The following is a 19,385-nucleotide window of genomic DNA, read 5'->3' on the forward strand; positions in this document are numbered from 1 at the left end:
TCCGGTGTCTGCTGTGCAGCGGGGCTAAGGGACTCCATTTCTCCGGGCCTCAGTGAGGCCACTTTGAAGGTAGGAGAGTCTCCTGGATCCTCAGGTCCCTGAGCCTGAACTCGGAGGACCAGATCACAGGCCCAGAGAGTGTGGGCTTGAGGGGACAGTAGGGGTGAGGCCACACTGGGGGTGAGGCCACGGGTTTGCAGCCGAACCTGATTTTCTTGAACCCTGCTTCCGCCGCCCCTTGGTAGCTTTGTCCTATTGAGCCGCTCACTACCTGCGGCTCGGGTTCGCTTCTGAAAAATGAGACCTTAATACTTGCTCTTCAGGGTGTTGTGGGTGCAAAGGAAGCCATGAGCCCGAGCGCCTCAACTTGTCTAGACTCCTGGAAGCCACGTGGCTGGAATCAGTCAGAGGCTGCAGAAGGGGGTGCGGGGCGGCGTGTGCCCCTAGGGGGCGCTGGTGCCCGAGGGCAGAGGGAGAGCAGCCACAGGTGGCTTCCAGGTGACCTGTGGCTGCAGGGGTGGGGGCAGGAGGCTGAGAAGGAGCCACCAGAGGGGTGGGGAGAGGCGGAGAACACCTGCTTCTCTCCCACCCCCAAACTTAGCTATTCTTTGAGTTCAGGAGATTTACAGGGTTTTGCCTGCCTCTGAGATTCTGCGCAAGACTGAAGCACTGCCAGACACTGCTCCCCACCTAGTCTCCTCCATGCTGGCTGGCTTCTGATCGAAGCTTAATATGTAGCTTCTTCCGGGAAGCCTTTCATGATGCTTTGCCCCTCCGGGTGAGGTTGGGGACCCCTGCAACCAGGCCTGTCCAAACCTCGCCTGAGCCTGCATCACAGTCTACCTCCTTGAGGCACAGACCACTGCGCTCTGGTCCTCAGCCTGCTGGCTGGCACTTAAAGGGCCCTTCATGTCGGTTGCCTGAATGAATGAATGTGCTGGGGAACCAGAGACAGTGGGATGGGATGGATGCATTTGTTTTAAGTGTGGAGGTGGTTTGGGGTTGGGATGGGCCCAGGATGGGGTGTGAGGATTATGGGATAGGACAAGGGATGGGTTGGGGTGAGAACGGGGCCCACCAGCCCTCCCTCCTCCTGGGCCTGTTGTCCTCCGCGCAAGACTGGCTGCGGCCTGCCCCCCCCCCCCCCGCCCCAAGGAGAGGCAGCACAGGCGTGTACAGGTTGGTTTATTTACAAATATACTGATGTCTCATCTTTTGTTGGTGTTTGCATTTTCTGCTTTTGTGGGAAGAGGCAGAAGGTGAGCGTGGAGGGCAGGGTGGGGGTGGTGATGTGGTAAACGCTAATAAATAATTTAACAATGACAAGTTATTAAATAAAATGTGTCTGGGGATGGCGGGTGGGCAGTGAGAGTCTGTACAAGGAAAACAGAGGAATGGCCAGTGGCTGGTCCCCACACTGGGTTGGGCCCCCTGGGGCCCTGGGTGGGGTGGGGGCGCCGGCAGACAGGCTCATTGCAAACTGCACCCTCTGAAGGCCAAGCGTTGGAGGGTCTTCCCTGCTCCCCCAGCCCGCAGGCCTCGTGTGCCCGGAGTGTGGGTGTGCGAGCCTCCGTGTACGTCCGGGTGTGAGTGTGTGTGCGCGTGCGAATGTGGACCCTCCTCCCCTCAGGGCAGAGCGAGCCCCAGATCCTCCCGGATAGGAGGTGAGGTCCTGACCCGGGTGATGCCTAGCTCAGGCCGGGCAGGGGCTGGCCAGCCCCCTCCCCCGAGGCTCCCCCGGTGGGTGAGGCAGCCTCACCGCCTGCCCGGGTGGTGACAGGGGCCTGGCCTGGCGTGGGCCCTGCTGCAGCGGTGGGCTCCCCCCCCCCCCCCGCCCCCAGGAAGCCTCCCAACGTGCCCTGGTGTGGGGCCCTCTCCTACTGGCTCTGCTAGCCCTATGGTCCGACCTTTGGAACACAGCGTCCCTCTGTCCGTGTGGCCCTCCAGGAGGCTCCATGGAGCCAGCAGATGAGGCTGTGGCTGGGGCAGGCCCCCACCTTCCCGTGCCTCTGCCCTCATGCTGTGTTACCTGGGCCAGACTCCTTCCCCTCTCTGAGCCTCACCTTCGCCAGCAGGGAAACGGAACTCGGTTTTTCTCCAACACTCCCCCTGCCCACCTCACACTTCCTGCCTCTTCCTCGGGACCAGACTTCTTCCATTCGGCTTCCTGTCCCAGCCACCACTGATGACAGGTCTGTCGGTGGTTTGGTCAGTCGGTCGGGGTGGGGAGTGCTCCTGGCTACTTGCTGTGCCCCCAAGTCAGGGCTGCACTTCCTCCCACACCAAGAGCCTGCTTATCTCAGCCCACACTCCGCCTCCGAGTGCCTCTGCTGGGACACCCTGAGCACTTGCCTCCTTCCTCTGAGCCTCAGGTTCCTCATCCGGGAAATGGGTCCATCACTCACATCTGGACAGAGCTGGGTCGGAGTGTGGATGCCTCTCCTAGAAGAAAGCCCCTCGAGGTGGACCCTACATCTTGTTCATCTGTGTCTCCACACCAGTCCGGGGCTGGACAGGCAGGACACTGGCATCTCGGGGAGCCTTGGGAACCTCGGGCAGTGAGCCGCAGCCCACAGCAATGACCTAGCTTTGCTGATGAGGCGTGTCCGGCCCACGGGGCTGTCTGAGTTCCCTCTGGCTTGGACCCCCTCTGGGACATGAGTGTGGGTATCTTGGAACCAGCTCTTTGCAAGGAGCAGCTCACAGTGGGGGCAGAGCCTGGGTTAGACTTGGGAGGTTGTGAGGCCCCCAAGTGGAAGAGGTGCCCCCCCCACCATGGGAGGGGATGGCAAGAGTTTCCTAGGACAAATCACACACCCCTGACCTAGAGGCCATTCAGCAAAGAGAAGGGGCTGGCATGGTGCCCCCACTCCCTTCCCTCTCCCAGCTGGGCTTTCCAGCTGGGGAATAAAGGGAGTGGGCCAGATGCCCATTTCTGAGCTTCCTTCCAACTGAAACAGTCTGGGAGAGAAGGACCGGGGCTCCTGGGGGCCTGGGTTGTGCCCTGGGCCCACCCCAAATGCCCCAGCATGATTTGGACCAGGTGAGCCCAAGAGGAGGAAAGGGAGCCTCTCTCAAGAAACCAGCTGGCTGCCTACAGGGGCCGCTGGTGGCCCAGGACGGGGGATGGCACAGAGCCCACATGGACTGAGGCTGCGGGAAACCCGGGACAGCTGAGAGCCTGTGGGAGCTCATGTGGAACAAGGAGCTCAGGGAAGGACTGCCTGGCTGCCCCGCCGACGGGGCTGCCGGGCTACATCGCGCCACCGACAGCTCCGATGAACAGCACGGGACGCTTTGGGGCAACCTAAGGGTCCCCACTGGACAGAGGAGCAAAACCACGGAGCAGGCTGGGAACTGAGAGGGTCGCAGAGAGGGTCAGGCAGAGGCACCCAAAGGCAGAGATACCCCTGTCATCCTATTTGCTCCAAGGCTAGACTGGGCAGGTCTCGGGGCGGTGGCCTAGGGCTTGGTATCAGAATTAAAGGCAGGGCTCTGCGCACCTGGCGGAGGGTACAGTGGCCACCAGAGACTAGCAAGGGGTCACCGAGAACAGGGCCCATCAGCCTGACCTCGCTTCCTCTTCTAACAGGATTAGGGCTTAGTGGATCCGGGGTAGGGGCTAACGCTGTCTCCCTGGCTCCCATGTCCCAGCGGGGCATCTGACAAAACAGGGTGGGAAATGCACTAGACCACGTCACCCCAGGAGGACTGGGTCACAGGCTGACACTGGGACAGGGGGAGGCCAGGCGGTTCCTGTGCCTCGGGTGAGAAACACAGGGCTGGCTCCCGACATTGTGGGGACAGCAAGCCAGTGGTCACACAGTTGGGGGTGCAGAGAAACTCCACAGGCTGGACTGAATCCAATAAGAAAAAATGTAGCAAGTAAAAAAAGTCAAGGTCTTTCCACCGAGTCTGAACAAGAAATGCCCCTGCCCCCAAATACACACAGAAGAGGGATGTGGCTTAGCTGTCCCGTGAGTGAGAGTCAGGGGATTCACTTAGAGAAGGGTAGGGTGAGTTTCCAGGTAACTCGGCCTCAACTCTTCACTGCATTTTGGGCCATATTAACAGGCAGGGCACCTAAAGTGGGAGGTGGCTGGCCGATGTCAGTCAGAAGATTGGGTTATTTCTGTCCCACCTTTAGAGGGAAAGCTGGAGCCCAGCTGAGGGTACAGTTTTAAGAGAAAGAGCTGCAGAAACTGGAAGAGCCTGGCTTTCACAAGTGACGACTTGGGGCCAAAAAAAAGGCAGAGGCAAAATCAGCAGAAAACAGCAGCTGACCGGGGGCCCGATGAAGCGGCGGCCTCCTCGCCCTGCTGGGGGTATGTGAGGAGAGGCAGAGGGAGCCAAAGTCCAGATGACGTGCCCAATAGGTGACTTGTGAGGCTCCTTTCCACCTGGAAGTTCTGCCCTTTGTCCTACCTGGTTCTGGGGGATCTGTGTCTGCCCTGCCTGCTCAGGCAGCACCTGTTTAGGCTGATGCCAGGATATACCTGGGTCCCCGTGTTTCAAGCCTCAAATTCCTCCTTCCCTCCCCTCCTTCCTTCTCTCCTGCTGCTGTAAGCAGAGGGGGTCCCTGCCCTGTCTGGCCTCTTTCCCCTTCCTGGCACGGCAGGGCTGGCCCACACAGCGCCTCTGTGCCTCTTCAGCTGGTCTCTGTATCTGTGTGCGGATCCACCCAGGTGTGCCTTAGAGTGTGCGAGTGTGCGTGCGTGAGGGCAGGGACTGCCCTCAGGGCAGAGCCCGAGGTGGGCTTGGTACACCTGCCAGGCTCTTCCCCACTTCTATTCCAGGTTCGGGCTGGGACAGGTGAACCCAGACTGGTGGGCCCGCCCTCGGAGGTGGGGGAGGTGGGCACCGGCCCCCCGGACAGGGACCCACGCTTCTCTAGGTAACAGGCACCGCACGCAACATCATCTCCTGGGGGCATGCACGGGGGCCCCCGCCTGGGCTTAGGCCCCACCCATGGAGGTTGGCTGGACACAGAGAAGACGTTTAAAAAAATAGAGAGAATTTAAGCTTCCCAAAAAAGAGATGGGCAGGGAGAAGGAGGAGATGGAGGCCGAGGTGGGACTGGGAGGCGAGTGGCTTTCCAAGACTCTGGGCCCCTGGGGTGACACGGTCTCTGTGGGCAGGACACAGCCCTGCCCAGGCTGCGCCCATCTGCCTGCCCGGCCAGCCCAGGGGAAGGGCACCGTATGGCTGTGTGTAGAGTCTGTGCGGGTGGTGGGGTGGTCGCGGCGGCCGCAGGCCCACCCCAGGACCCTGGCCCAAGCGTCCATGCGGCCGGCTGGCTCTCAGGAGGCGAAGTAGGAACTCTGCATGGAGTAGAGCCGGTCGATGGGGTTGCCCACGCGGGCCTGCAGGGAGCCCACATCCGAGGAGCCGAGGAAGCAGTCGCTGAGGCTGGTTAAGGAGGTATCGCTGTCGATGTCGTGGAAGATGGAGTCATTCCCTGGAGGCAGAGGGGGCGTCAGGAGCCCAGGTGGCGCAGGAGCTCCAGGGGGCCCTGTCAGCCCTGCAGGCTGTGTGGCCGGAGGTGAGGAGGGAAGGGAGGACCTGCGGCGGCAGCGCAGGACCAGAGGTGCTGAGAGCCTCGGATGGGGTCTCGAGGGCACCCCTTCTGTCAGGAGGCGGCAAGTGGGCTGTGTTGGTGGGGCCTGCCTGGGCCCTGGGGCGGGATGTGCTGTCACGGCCCCAGGACTGCCGGGTCAGGCAGTGGGCAGGGGCGGTGCTGGGGTGGGCAGGGGGTGGGGCGGCTTACCATAGGGGTTCATGTGGTCACCTGGCATTTGGGGCGGCGTGAGGCCCTGCTGGAAGGGGTCGCTGCTGCCGTAGGGACTCTGCTCCATGGCCACGATCTGCTGTTGCGGTGGGGCCAGTGGCGTGTAGGAGGCCATCATGCCCTCCATGCGACTCGACAGGACCTCTGGGGACAGAACACACCTTCACCCACCAGCCCTGTCCGCCTGATCCTGGAGCACGCGCCCCAGGGAGCCCTCACAGATGTACCACAGGGGTTCCCACTGACCTCTCACCTGACCCTGCAGGCCAAGACCCCCACTGTGGGCCCTCTGACTCTGACCGCCTCTGGCCTTCCCTAGTTGCCCACAGTGTTCCAGGGCCACTTGAACCCGGGTGTCCAGCCCCTGTCCCCAGATACATCTGGTAGCTCCTCTTCAGGAATCTGTTCTCAAATCAGTTCCTCTTCCCACCTCCTCCCTCCCTCCCATGGCCCTGCCCTCCAGAAGCTCACTGCTGGGGGAGACAGACACTAAGCAGGCAGTAATGTCCAACATGGGGGTGCAGTGAGCTCCCTGCATCCAGCAGCAACAAGGTGGGGCCTGCGCCCAGGCCAAAGAGGCTCAGGGACAGCTTCCTGGAGGAAGGGATCCCCTGACTCTATGTGACTTAAAGAATCAGCAGGGGTTCAACTGTTCCAGGGGGGCAGGTATGTCCCCCCAAAAGCAGCAAAGGTGGGGAGGAAAGCAGGGAGCCATGTGCATGGGGCTGTCACGTGAGGATGAGAGAAGGCCAAGGATGGGGAGGAAGTTGGTCCTCTGGGGGTGGAGGATGGAGGCAGGGACCATTGGAGGATATTGAGGGAGAAGCTGGGGTCCCTATTAAGGTGGACGTGGGAATGAAAACTCCTGAGAGGGGCATGAGGGACATGGGACCAGAAATCACTGCCCAACTTGGCAGCGGAGCGGATACAGTGACTGTAGGACAGGAAGGGTCAGAAGTGACTTCCAGGTTCCTGGTGTGGGCACAGGGTGGGGGCTGGTGCCATCTGCTGAGCTGGGGGTGGGGAAGAGCAGAGGGTGTTGTGCGGCTGTGGTAGCAGGGGCTGCTATGTGGAGCAGTATGGGTCGTGATGAGCTCAAGGGGGACTGTGGAACATCCTCGGGGAGGCTGCATCTTGGAGGCAGTTGGGAGACCAGAGACAGTGGCCACAGCCCCAGGGGGCTAGGTGGTCTAAGGAGAGGAGAGCAGAGGGTGCAGAGAGAAATAACTGGGCTCCAAGGGTCAGCTACAGCCGGGGACACTGGCCTGGCCCTGAGCCCTGAGTAGAAGGGCTGCCGGTCAGTACCCTGGCATCTGCCCTGGAGCCCCTGGTTCACCTGGGAACAGGCAGCCTGGGGCCCCCACTCCATGTGGGCACCCCCAAGAAGCTCCCTGTGCCCTCTCTTCAAGGCTCAATGTCCCCATGGGGCTTGGAGGCCAGCCCCGGCCCAAGAAATGGTAAAAGCATTTTGGCAAAGCCCAGCATTTGGGGGCCTGGCCACTGTCCCTCAAACTGGCTCCTTACTATCCAGCAGGAGCCCACCTTGAACTCCTCAACACCCCACCCCATGGAGACTCTCTCGAGATTTCTGCTGAATTCTAATTTGGGCAGTGGGGTGTATGGTCATGTTAAAAACACAAGCTTGGGGCCCCACCCTTGGGGTGGAGGTGGCTTTGCACCTTACTAGCTGAGTGATCCCAGTAAGTCCCCTGGTCTGAGCATCAGCCTCGGTGGCTGTAAAATGCACTGACAATGCCCTTCCCCTCTGGGATCTGTGGGAATTAGTGAGGCGGACCACTGCCTGTGGTGAGAACAGTGCCTGGCACACCCTGAGAGTGGGAGATGGTCGCAGTGTTTTGTTTGTTTGCTTGAAGTAAGCTCTACACCAAAAACCAAACATGGGGCTTGAATTCATGATTCTGAGATCCAGAATCCTGTGCTCCACTGACTGAGCCAGCCGGGTGCCCCAGATGGCTGTAGCTTTGCATGCGAATATTATGTCACTCCTCAGGCAGCCCACCCCTCAACCCCCAGCAATCTCGCTGGTGTCCCAGCCCCAATCCCATCCCGGTGATCCCATGGCCTCCCTTGATCACAGCAGGTTCCAAGGCAACAGTTCCCAGAGCCCTGTTCCCCCTGGTGGAAAGATGGGGGAGGGGGGGGTTCTTGTTACAGGAGGCTGAGCCTGGGCCCTGTCCCCTGGTCCCGGCTTACCTTGGCCCAGCCGCTGGGAGTTCTGCTGCTCCTGCTGCTGCTGGTGCCGCCGTGCCAACTTCTTCATCTACAGGGGACACAGGTCATGCCAGTCCTTACCTCCCTGCCCTGCCCCCCCTTCCCCCCTTCCTTCCCAGCACCTCCCACCAGGACCCTGTCTTCTGCCTGTACCCCTACGCCATCTCTCTAACTCTGCGCAGCAGGGCTGACAGGTGGCCTCTCACCTTGGCTCTTTGGTTCTGAAACCAGACCTGGACCACGCGCACGCTGAGGCCCGTCTCTGCTGCCAGCGTCTCTCGGACCTGCCCGATGGAGGGAAACAGATCAGGTCTGGGGGTGGGGGGCAGGGCAGCAGGCCAGGAAGGCAGTAGTTTGGGGGAGGGGGGGGAAGGTGGAGGGATAGGGGAGTGGAGGGGAAGAAGAGGGGAGGGGTGGGGTGGAGGGATGTCCCCATCTCCAGCAAGAGAAGTAGGGGCATTGTCTGGGAAAGTGGCGGATGTGGGGTGTCAGCCCTGCCCCACCACCCCAGTGGCCCCTCACCTTTCGGCAGGGCTTGGAGGACACCTCAAAGGAGGCCTTGAAGGCTCTTCGCTGCTGCGTGGTGAGGATGGTCCGGGGTCGCTTGGGCCTCCGGGGGTCCTTCCCGTCGTCCCCACTGCCCTTACTCTGGCTGCCCTGGCCCTTGGCTGGCTTCATGTCCCCATCCTCATCCTCGCTCTTCACTGTGGGGGACACACCCAGCCCGTCAGTCTTGTCCCCTGAGGCCATCTGTTGCCTGGCAGGACCCCATCACCTCCTGCCAACACCAGCCATGGCTGGCCCCCCAGCACTCTGCAGACCCCAGCGCACATATCAGCCTTTGAGTAAACTGGTTCCCACTGCACTAGCCTGGTGCCAGCAGGCCCCAGGACCCAGAGGGGAGACCAGGGAGCCTTCTTCCTTGACGCTTCCAGGGATGAAGAACTGTCAGGCACAGACACACCACAGATGTTCTCACACAGGAGTATTCACGGCCATGGCATGCACGCCACACACACAGAGTTACACACTCAAACACTAGCAGATGCACATGTGCACTGGTGCCTGGGCCCATAGAGGACTGGGCACATGTGGTCACATTCAGACACACACAAGCACATGCTCATAGATGGGGGACATACAAGCACAGGCACGCCTGAACAGGCACACGCACCCACACACACACAGAAGCATGTGTATTCACCCAGAGACACACCCAACCACCATGCACACACGGCCACTTCCATGTCCCAGAATTGTGGGTCTCAGAGATGCCAGCCCCAGGTGGACACCATGCACCTCCTGCTCCCCCAAGTCTGAATTGGTCTCCTTTTCCCAGGCCCTAAGAGAGGGTCTCCTCCCTCCAAGACTCCTTCCCTAAGCCTAATATGAATGGGCCAATGGCACCTGGCCAGTGTCTACTCTGTCCTAAGAGTCCAGGCAGCCACCATGGTGCCCTGCCCATGGGTGGACAGAGGGACGGATGGATGGGGAGCTCCCTACAGTCACAAAGCTCTTCCAGATGGGGGTAGGTCCTGTGACTACAGACTCTAGGTTACCCCAAAGGGCTCAGAAGACCAGGGCATCTCCTCTGCAAGCCCTCTACCCCAGTCCTTCCCCACTATCCTGGAATGACAGGGCCCCAGAGTGCTCCTTGGTCTTCCCCTTCTAAGACTCATTTCTAGCTGTACTCGCCCTTCTGCCAGGAGGGCTCTACGCTGGCACAGTCTTTTTGGAGGCTGGAACAGAGTAGAGAGATGCCTTCATCCTGGAAAATGGGGTCTTTGCCTCCACCACAGAAGGCCCCAATTCCCCCAATTAGCTGCTCCTGCTGCTGAAGGACATGTCAGAGCCCTGCCTCTCAGCACCAGCCGCCTGCAGACCTGGTGCAGGCAGAGACACCTGTGGTGCTGTGCCATAGTGCGGGCCACAGCAAGGCAAAGGGAAGTTGAGGGTGGGGAGCTAGAGAGCAGGGCATGTGTGTGTGTGTGCATGTACGTAAACTACTGCACATGTGGATAAACATGTGTGGCCATATGCACAGCTGCTCAGTGCATGTGTGATGTGTGAGCTGGGTCATGTGTGCATATGTAGGCTTGGTTAAGTGTATGTGCACGTGTGTGCTCCTGGGTGTGGGTTGGTGCATGCTTGGGCATCTAAGCACATACCTACATAGGTCCGTGTGTCTGCACATATATGCTCCTGGGCACAGGTATCCACACATGCATTGTCTGTGCTTGTGTGTATGTGTGGTCACAAGCATGTACACTGGTGCTTGAGCACATGTGACTCCGTGGTAGTACCTGCATGTGCATCTGTGAGCCTGGGAGCATGCATACATATCAGTGTCCATGTGCACCTGCACACATGCATGTGAACACAACAGTGCCACAGGCGCAAGATGTGGGTGCACTGTCCGTATGCAGCTTGGATCCTGGGGTCGGCACTGGGCTTCTGCGGCAGGGCCCCCTCCCCACCCGGCGCCCCCTGGCTCCAGCCACGGCTCACCAGAGTCGGACTCGTCGGGACTCACGGAGCTCAGCAGGTCCTTTTCCTTCTCGTAGTCACCCTTGCACAGCAGCTGGCCCTCCTTGAGCACAAACTCGTCGCCCTTGCGTAGTTGCCGTTCACACACGCAGCAGCAGAAGCAGCCCAGGTGGTACACGCATTCCAGTGCCCGCATCACGAACTCCGTGGGGGCTATCTTCTCCATGCAGCCGCTGCACTTGGCTGCGAAGAGCCTGCAGGTGCACAGTGGGGGCACATTGGCTAGTCTCAGGGTCCCACCAAGGGCCTCTCTCTCCTGCCACCCTGACCTTCCACTCCAGGTAGGAGAGGCCCGCCCCCTGCACAGAGCCAGACAGTGGGAAGGCCCTGCAGCCCCACTCTTTTGGCTCCCAGGGCCCTGGTGGCCCAAGGGAAGGGTGGCCGCTGGGCATCCTTCCCAGAGGTGCCCTCTCCTGGGTGTGTCATCTCAGGGCCCTTCCTGCTCAGAGACACAGTGGCCACTAGAGGGCAGAGCACAAGGTCAGCCTCAACTTTCCCCAAGAGCCAGGTGGGATTGGGCCTGAGAAGGGCAGGCAGCCCACCAGTCCCATCTACCCTCACTCCAGGACCTGCTCCACCTCCTCTCTGCTCCTCCCACCCCCCCACATCCAACCAATCCTTAGCCCTGTCCAACCCAACCCCTGGGCCACTCCTCTCCTGCCTGGGCACCTGCCCCGGGCTCCTTCCTGGGCTCCTGGCCCCTCTAACTCTTCAATTTGTCTTCCAGGAGGAGAATCAGGGGAAGGTGTTTAAAACACACATCTGCTCATGCTGCTTCCCTGCTCCAGACTCTTCTGTGACTCCCTGGTGCCTCAAGGCCCTTCACATCCTGCCTCTTTCTCGTACTCTTTGCTCTCCTAGGCTGTGGCCCAATGGAACAGCCTGCAGTTTCTTCACACCGGCCCTTCCACATGTTCTTTCTTGGCCCCTTGGCTGGGCTAACCCCTACTTTTCCCTCATTTTGACTTAAGTATCTTTACCACGTGCAGACATTTACTGAGCAAGGACAGTGTGCCAGCCGCTGGAGTGCCAGCACTCCACACACAGAGATGCATTTAGTCTTTGCAACAACCCTATGAAACAGAACGAGCATGAACCCCATCTTAGAGATAAGGAAACTGAGAGGCGGAGAGGCGGAGTCACGTGGTCCTAAGTGATGGGGCTGACGTGGAGCCTGGGCCTGCTCCAGCCCCTCTATGACAGACTGGATCCGTCTTCCATCTCTAGAGACAAAGCCAGGCGGGGGTCTCCATGCCCCCCGGCCAGCGTGTGCGGAAGGGTCTGAGCAGCACAGCCCCTCCTCTGCCCTTACCTACTGACCGCTCCTCCGGGCTCCCCGCTCCCCATCACGTGCCCTGCTCTGTGGGAACTCAGCCTCAACAACACTTTGATGGAAAAATTTATGAAGAATCAAATTATTGCTGCTGGGAGGGAATTAAAACCATTTTTCATTCCCTACGTCCCTGGGCCACGTCTGCGGGCGCCACCTTGGGAGCGCTGTGCGCATCCCATCCCTCTTTATGGCCCGCCATCACAGGCACAGATTACAGCTGCAATTCTCTACTAATCGGTTCTGGAACAGAAATGGCCATAAATGCAAGGCACTCGGCCTGCCTCCCTTCCCGGGGCTGCTATCAGCGCCGCCCATGACGAACTAGTAGGGCACAGTGGACAGGGCCAATCTGAGCCCTGCCTGCTGCCCTGGCACTGGCTCCGGCTGCTCAAACTGGGGGCAGCCTCAGCACCCCCTGCCATCTACCTCTAGTCTACCGAGCAGGCTCCTACTCATCCTGCAGTGCCCAACTCCCAACACCACCTCCTCTGGGAAGCCTTCTTGGATACCCCAGTCAGGGGGATGTGGCCTCCTGTGTGCTTACCTGGGCTGCCCTCAGGCCTCAGTTCCCTCTACTGTGAAATGGGGTTATCAACAGGACCTCCCTTAACGGGGCTGCTGGCAGGGTCCAATGACACTGAACTCAGTAAATAAGTGTCACATGACAGTGACAGCACATGCCCCTGTCAGCTTCAATTCTACAGGGGTTCCATGAGACAGGGCCTGGCTCTATCTGATCCTCAAAACCGCCTTGATGGGTGCTGCCAAAGCAGGTGAGTGAAGGCTTCAGGGGGCCTGAGGCTCAGGCTGGGCTGTCGGCTGCAGGCAGACACAGTGCCTGGGTTTGCAAGGGGGACAAGAGCTGGATTTCAAGCTCCGATCTGGCCCTTTGGCTGGATACCATCGTTCAAGGTACAACCTACCCAACCGTCCATGGCAGAGGCCCCTAGCAATCTGGCTGGCCATCCAGCTCTGCCAAGGGGCTGGGGAAGGAGCCAGTCTTCCAGAACTTGATGTTCTGACACGGAGGATGCTTCTGCCCTGCCCGCCCCCCCTCACCGCCCCTCTGTCCCCTTCCCACACCTCTACCTCCTGGTCTGAGCACCGCACTACCGTCTGTCTGCAGCCTGGCCTCGGGAGACCAAAGAGCCGGCGGGCACTGGCTGCAGCTCTCTGCTGGCACGGCGGGGCCACAGGAGGTCCTCTTAGGCAGCAGAGGGGGGCAGCGGTTGGGGTGACCCGCATTTGCAGGCGCCGCCACCATGCAGGCTGGTGGCGGCTGCATTCGGAACAGCCGTGCTAATGCCTTGGCAGCAGGGGGTCGATTGCTACTTTCTCCAAACTCATCAACACAATCTATTATTAATACTTCTCCAAAGGCTCCGTGCCGCCATTACGGAGGCAGTGCCAGCCACTCGGGGCGTCATCTGTTATCTAGATTGCAAAAACTCGGCATATAAAGCAAACTGCACACACTTTATAAACGGAATGTGCCATCCGCTTGGTCTCCAAGCATCTCTCCACCCAATAAAACATCAGGGGGGACGCATGAAATACTCACTCCCGATTATGGGGCTGCCTTTGTCTACGGAGCTGCAGTGAGCACAACTCACATGCGTGTGGGAGGGGCTGGGGGCACCAGCGGGGGTCCCCTCCTGTCCGAGAGGCCCCCCCTCAACCCCTCCCACCCTGAAGGGCTGGTGAACTCGGCCATTGAGAAGCAGGCCCAGCCACATGCAGGTGGCACTGGGATTGGATGGACTTGGGTTCAGCTTCTGGTTCCACTACTTCCTGGCTAGCGACTGGACAAGTAAGCTTCCTCTCTCTGAGCCTCAGCTTACTTATCTGTATAATGGGCTCAATGGCACTGCCCACTTCTCCATGTGAAGATGCAGAGAGCTGTCAGTGTAAAGCAGTGAGCACAGAGGGAGAGGTCTGTGAACTGGGCAGGCCTTTTGAGGCCGGGAGTGGGCCTCTCCAGGAAGGCTGCCTAGAAGCTACAAATACCGACCAGAGACAGAGTTGCTCAGGATGAGGGGCTCTGAGCCTTCCTGCCCCACGGGGGCCCTGGAGCCTGATGTGAAAGGCCCTACCAGCACACTGCACCCAAGGCACTGGATTTGGAGCTCAGGTCATGATCTCAATCCTGACTCAGCCACTCACTGGCTCTGTGACCTTGGGCAAGTCTGAGTCTGTGTGCTTATCTATAAGATGGGGATAGTAGTCCCCACTCCCCAGAATTGTGCTGGGTGTCCCAGATGGGTGCATTCTGCTTCCCACACTTGGGCTTGAGAGGCCAAGATGGGGCAGCCCCTGGGGTTGAGGGATGGTGGGGTGTCAGGGGAGGCTCTGAAACTTCCCAAACCCTGCTTCCCCTCCAGCTGCACCACCCTCCAGGTGCCAATCTCCTGGTCCAGGTTCCCAGTCCAGGAGCTCCAAATCCAGAGGGCAGCTTCATGACCCCACTATAGGCGCACAGTCTTGCCAGCAACCCACACAACCCCCTTCCCCATTCTCCATGTGAACCGCCAAGCCTTTCCTCCTGTTGTCCCTAGTGTCTAGAACACCATTCCTCCCACCCTCAACCTTTGACAGCCAAACACCTGCTTATTCTGAAGGATTTAGCATAGCTATCCCTTCCTCCAGGAAGCCCTCCCTCTCCTCTCCAGTCTTAGATGTCTTCCTCTCTGAGTTCCCCATCCTCACATCTCCTCCCCATTATGGTATTTATCCTAAGGAATCTACTTTATCTGTTTCCAGGTGCACTTTCCCCAGGGTCACCTCTATCTTCAGAGCTGAGCACAAGGCCCCCTTCACGGTTAAGGTGAGCAGCAAAATGTTTGCTGAATGAACGCTGAACCAACCAATATAGTGCTATTCTGCCTGTGAAGTAGGGCAAGTCGGTTCTCACCCCAACCTGGTCTGGTGGGAGCAGTCACCACCTGCCCTGGGAAGTGAGTAGCACCTGCAGGACAGCAGTGCATGTGGGGGGGGTGGGGGGTGTGCTGGAACCGGCAGCCCAGGGTTCCATCCTGGATTCATAACTTTGTCCCTGTGTCTTGACTTTGGTCAAGACATTTAACCTCTCTGAGCCCCAGTTTCTTCACCTATGAAATGGGAATGGTGTACCTACCAACCAAAGGGTTGCTGGAAGGGCCTACTGCATGTGTAGCCCTTGGCACTGTTCCAGGCATGAAGAAGGCACCCCACATAGCTGCCTTTCTCTTGTTCTCTTGCTGGTCACCTTCACTGGGGTCTCCATCACTCCTGGGAGCAGCCTTCCTGACACCAGGTTTACAGGTCCCAACCAGGTGTCCCCCTCATGACCCTGGGTTTTGGGTCCTTCTAGCTTCTGTCATGACATGAGCTGGATAAAGCATTCCTGGCTCAATTCTCTGTATGTTTGTCTATCTCCCTGTTACTGGACTCAGTTATCATCACCACCATCACCTCATCGAGTCCTTGAAGAACCCTTAAAGGAGGACACTGTTTCTATTCCCATTTTATAGATATAAAAACCAAAGTGCAGATGGCAGGCTCAAGGTCACATGGCAGCACCACTCTCTCCCTGGTCTGTGCATCCAAGTATTTCTCTGCCCATCAATCACCCTTGTCCTTTGCTGGGAGTTCCATGCCAATCCAATGTCTGTTTACCCTCAAGGCTTTGAATGACCAAGTTCTTATCACTCAGCATACGGCCAGCACCCAGCAGGTGTTGCTGAGTGGGTTTCTCTTAAACCAAACTGAACTTCTCCCCGTCACAAATACATCCTCCCTCTCCCAGGATCATCTGTGATTTCTGAGTAAAAAAAATTCCCTTTTTAGGGATGTCCTTCCCTTGAAGAGTCCCTGCTATGAGAACACATCTCTGTCTCCTCTGAGTTTTTATTGGTTTATTTGTTTAATGCTCAATTTATTAAACTCATAAAGCTAATAAACAAAATTCTGAAAACCAATTTTTTCTGGAGCATTTGAACATGGATTACAAATCTGATTAATTAATTTCTCTTAAGCCACTGACAACTGCAGAGAGGCGATGCAGTACATCTGATTCTTTTACCCCCAATAAAATTGGCTCCCTAACTTCCTGGGGACCCTCCAGCCTCTCCCTGCAGATTTTCAACCCCAGCTCTTCAAGTCTATAAGTGTGCACTAGGCTTGGTATCTTGGCTCTGTCACTTCCGAGCACAGGAAAAATAGCCAGGCCCTAATTCTCTGAGCTTCAGTGGCCCCATCTCTTCAATGGGAATAATGGCTGGGCACCAGGAGGCAGGCTCAGTAAGGAGGCACCATGATTGCTGTCATTATCTCTTCAAGACTTCTGGCACCTGTTAACCATCCTCCCTGAGTGGAAGCTCCCCTTTCCCTACCTCACTGTACTACCATTCCCATACCCCATGGCTGCGTCTTGCAGCTTATGTAGCCCCTCACTGGGTCCTCAATCCAAGAGTGCCCAACAATTTCAGGATAGGCCCAAAGACCTAATCATGGCACTCAAGGCTCAACTCCAGCCCCAGATCCTCTGCTCCAGCTGCCATGCGTCTCATTGCTCCCTGAAAACAGCCAGTCCTTCCTGCCTCCTTAACACTTAAAATTGCATCTGCCCCACAGCCTGTCTTCTCTCCCCCTTTTCTTTGCTACTTGTTGAACTCCTCTTCAACTTTCATGACTCAAGTGTACCTTCCTCTGCGAAGCCTTCCCTGAGACCCAGATATTTGTGTGTCTGAAGCCCTCGCTGACCTAGAGTTCAGAAACTGGGTCTAATTCACACACACACACACACACACACACACACACACACACCCATTCCATGCTGGGTTCTGGCATCTAGAAGGGGACTAGTGATCGTCTGCTGAATGAATGAGTAACCTTGTGAGAAATGAAACAGGCAGCCAGGCGGGACAAGAGAACATTGGATACCCTGCTTCCAGGAGTTTGAGAATGCCAGCAGGTAGCAAGATAAGTGAACTCACTGCTCTTGGCCCCCTTCACAACCATGCAATCCAGAAATCAATTCCTAACTTCTACATCATTTATTTATGTACCTCTTATTGTACTGGGGTCCAACTGCACACCTATCTCTAGTACACAGGGAAAGCCCTCCAGGTGGGAGGGCCACAATGGTATTAAATGACTCCCCCAGCCATCTGTGACTGGGTCAGGCCTGGACACTTGGCTCAGGGTAGACCAATCCTTTTTCTGTCCTTGGTCCCTCTCTTCTCCTGCTTATAAAGAGCTTTCTGTCAGCCCCCTCAGCTTAGAGGTGCACTTTACACATCTCCAGCACCAGCTCTGTGGCCCCGGGTCATTCACATTTCCCCTCACCCCTTTTAAAGATTTATCTATTTGAGAGAGAGAGACAGAGAGTGTGAGAGTGGGCAGAGGTTGAGGAAGAGAATCTCAAGCAGAATCCCTTCTAAGCCCAGGGCCCAAAGTAGGGCTCAATCCCAGGACCCTGAGATCATGACCTGAACTGAAATCGAAGTGTCGGATGCTCAACCAAGCCACCCAGGTGCCCGTCACATCTCTTTTTTGAGCCTCTATTTCCCCTTCTGTAAAAAGTGGGTATTGATCTTCCCTCACCCGGCGACTAAGGATCCTCTGAGTCTTAACTTGGGTGAGAGGGTCTAGCCCAGTGCCTGGCACAGAGGGCATCTTGGCAGGTGTGCATCCCACTCCCTCCCCAGCCTGAGTCTCAGCATGGTGCTGGGACACAGGCTCTGGAGCCTTCTCTTTTTCACTTCCAATTTCAGTATGAAGCCTCCAATCACATCATTGGGTCCATGCTATCCCTGTCTGTTGGTCTGTCTGTGCCTCTGAGGTACAGGGTTCCATCAGATCCTCGCCCAGGGCGAGGGGATCAGACAGATTTGAGCCTGGCTTCCTTTAGGGTATCTCCAGGCCCAAGTCCCACAGTCCTTGGAAACCCTCCCTCCATGGGGAGGGAACCTCAGCCCTCCATCCCACTGGCTATACCTTCTCAGGTTCACCCAGCAGACACCCACGGAGGCTGACTGAAACAAGCTCCTGACAGACGCTTGAGGGACAGAATGGGGCCAAATCTGGTCCCATGGAGGCTGGCACAGCACAATATGAGCTTTGATAGGCTACACTTGGCAAGCTGAGGGGCACAGGAAATCATGACAGTCAACCTGGAAAAGGGCTGGGGACTTCCTGGCAAAGATGACATGACACATAATCAAGAAGCTGGTTCTGGAGTCAAAAGGAAAGGTGTGAAGCGTCTGAATGCCAGCTCTGCAAACACGGACTGTCCGACCTTGGGGCAAGGACCACAATCCCCACCTCACAAGTAGTCACTGTAACCTGTTTAGCTTCTCCATGCCCCAGCTCCTTCTTAGGCTGGTGGCGAGGATCCCGGGACGTAACATCGTGGAGCACGTAGGGCAGGCTCCTACACAGCTAGTCCTGCAAACGGCGGCTAACATTATTATTCCTCGCTCTAGGGCTGTGACGGCTGCGAGGATGCCATCTCTCTGTTGAGAGATGAGCTGGAGTTCACAGGGGCCCAGGGGACAGGACCCTAGACACGCTTGGGGGTCCAGATGCTGCTGCGAGAGTTTGCCTGTCACTTGGAGGAGCTGATGGGGTGAGAGCAGGCAGAGGGAGCCGCCTGGCCTCCTCCCTCCCGACTCGTTGACATCTCCCCCACGTGCCTGCCGCGTCCTTATCATTCCGGGCGTAGCTGTTTTTTATTTTGAGACAAAAAGGGGCCTGTTGATGGGGATCCAACTCAAACCAGCTGCAAACATCTGCTTTGATGCGGCGGTGGCAGCGGGCCAGGCGGGCGGCGGGAGCCGCAGGCGGGGGCCCCGGTGCGCGCGTCAATCACGGGGCTGGAATGCGCAGCGTGGCCAGGCGCTCGGACCGGTGGCCCCGGGAGCGCGGGCCTCACTGCGCCGGGGCGGGCCTGCAGCGAGGGCTGCCCCGGAGCTTCCTGCGGGCCACAGACCCAGCTCCCAGCTGTGCAGGGGAGGGCAGGGGGGTGCTGATTCCAAGTTCCTTTGATCCAGGCCCAGGGGTGGGGGCGCTGTCGGGAGCTGGTAGCCAGGGGCAGGGAGGGACGGACACAGCCGGGAGCCCCAGGTACCATCCAGGGGGCAGCCTGGCCAGGCGGGTGTACATTCGGTAATCTGCACACCTTTATGGAGTGCCCATTAGGAGCCAGGCAACTCTCTGGAGGCTGGGGATAGAGCAGTGAGCAAATGGACAGCTCAGCTTCCAGTCTAATGGGTGAGGAGACAGGCAACAGTTAAATCTGTAGCATATAGAGTGTAACAATTGGTGACAATGTGATGAAGAAAAATGGAGGGGGAAGCCCAATGCAGGTGGCCAGGGGTTTTAAAAAGAACAGTCAGAGGCCTTACTGAGAGATCTGGAGGGGCAGGGCAGCGGGGGAGGGTTCCCAACAGAGGGAACAGCAAGTGCAAAGGGCTTGAGGCTGAGTGGATATAGGGTGTTGAAGAA

The 19,385-nt window shown here is 58.0% G+C and overlaps 1 protein-coding gene across 2 annotated transcripts in view; it reads right to left on the reverse strand.

The window, feature by feature from the left end:
* Nucleotides 1-1,174: 1,174 nt before the first annotated feature.
* LMX1B (LIM homeobox transcription factor 1 beta) overlaps nucleotides 1,175-19,385 on the reverse strand; it is an 83,098-nt gene continuing 64,887 nt past the window's right edge. Inside the window, exons 3-8 of one of the 2 annotated variants that reach the window (XM_026009600.2) lie at nucleotides 10,529-10,761; nucleotides 8,543-8,724; nucleotides 8,227-8,304; nucleotides 8,003-8,069; nucleotides 5,789-5,932; nucleotides 1,175-5,458 (exon numbers count right to left, since the gene is read on the reverse strand). In XM_026009600.2, coding sequence (XP_025865385.1) covers nucleotides 5,301-5,458; nucleotides 5,789-5,932; nucleotides 8,003-8,069; nucleotides 8,227-8,304; nucleotides 8,543-8,724; nucleotides 10,529-10,761 — 862 coding nt within the window. In that variant the 3' untranslated portion in view covers nucleotides 1,175-5,300. Of the gene's footprint in view, nucleotides 5,459-5,767; nucleotides 5,933-8,002; nucleotides 8,070-8,226; nucleotides 8,305-8,542; nucleotides 8,725-10,528; nucleotides 10,762-19,385 lie in introns of both variants that reach the window. The other variant, XM_026009598.2, reaches the window with a different exon arrangement.

Source organism: Vulpes vulpes, chromosome 2 (assembly GCF_048418805.1).
Source record: "Vulpes vulpes isolate BD-2025 chromosome 2, VulVul3, whole genome shotgun sequence".
Taxonomy (NCBI): Eukaryota; Metazoa; Chordata; class Mammalia; order Carnivora; family Canidae; genus Vulpes; species Vulpes vulpes.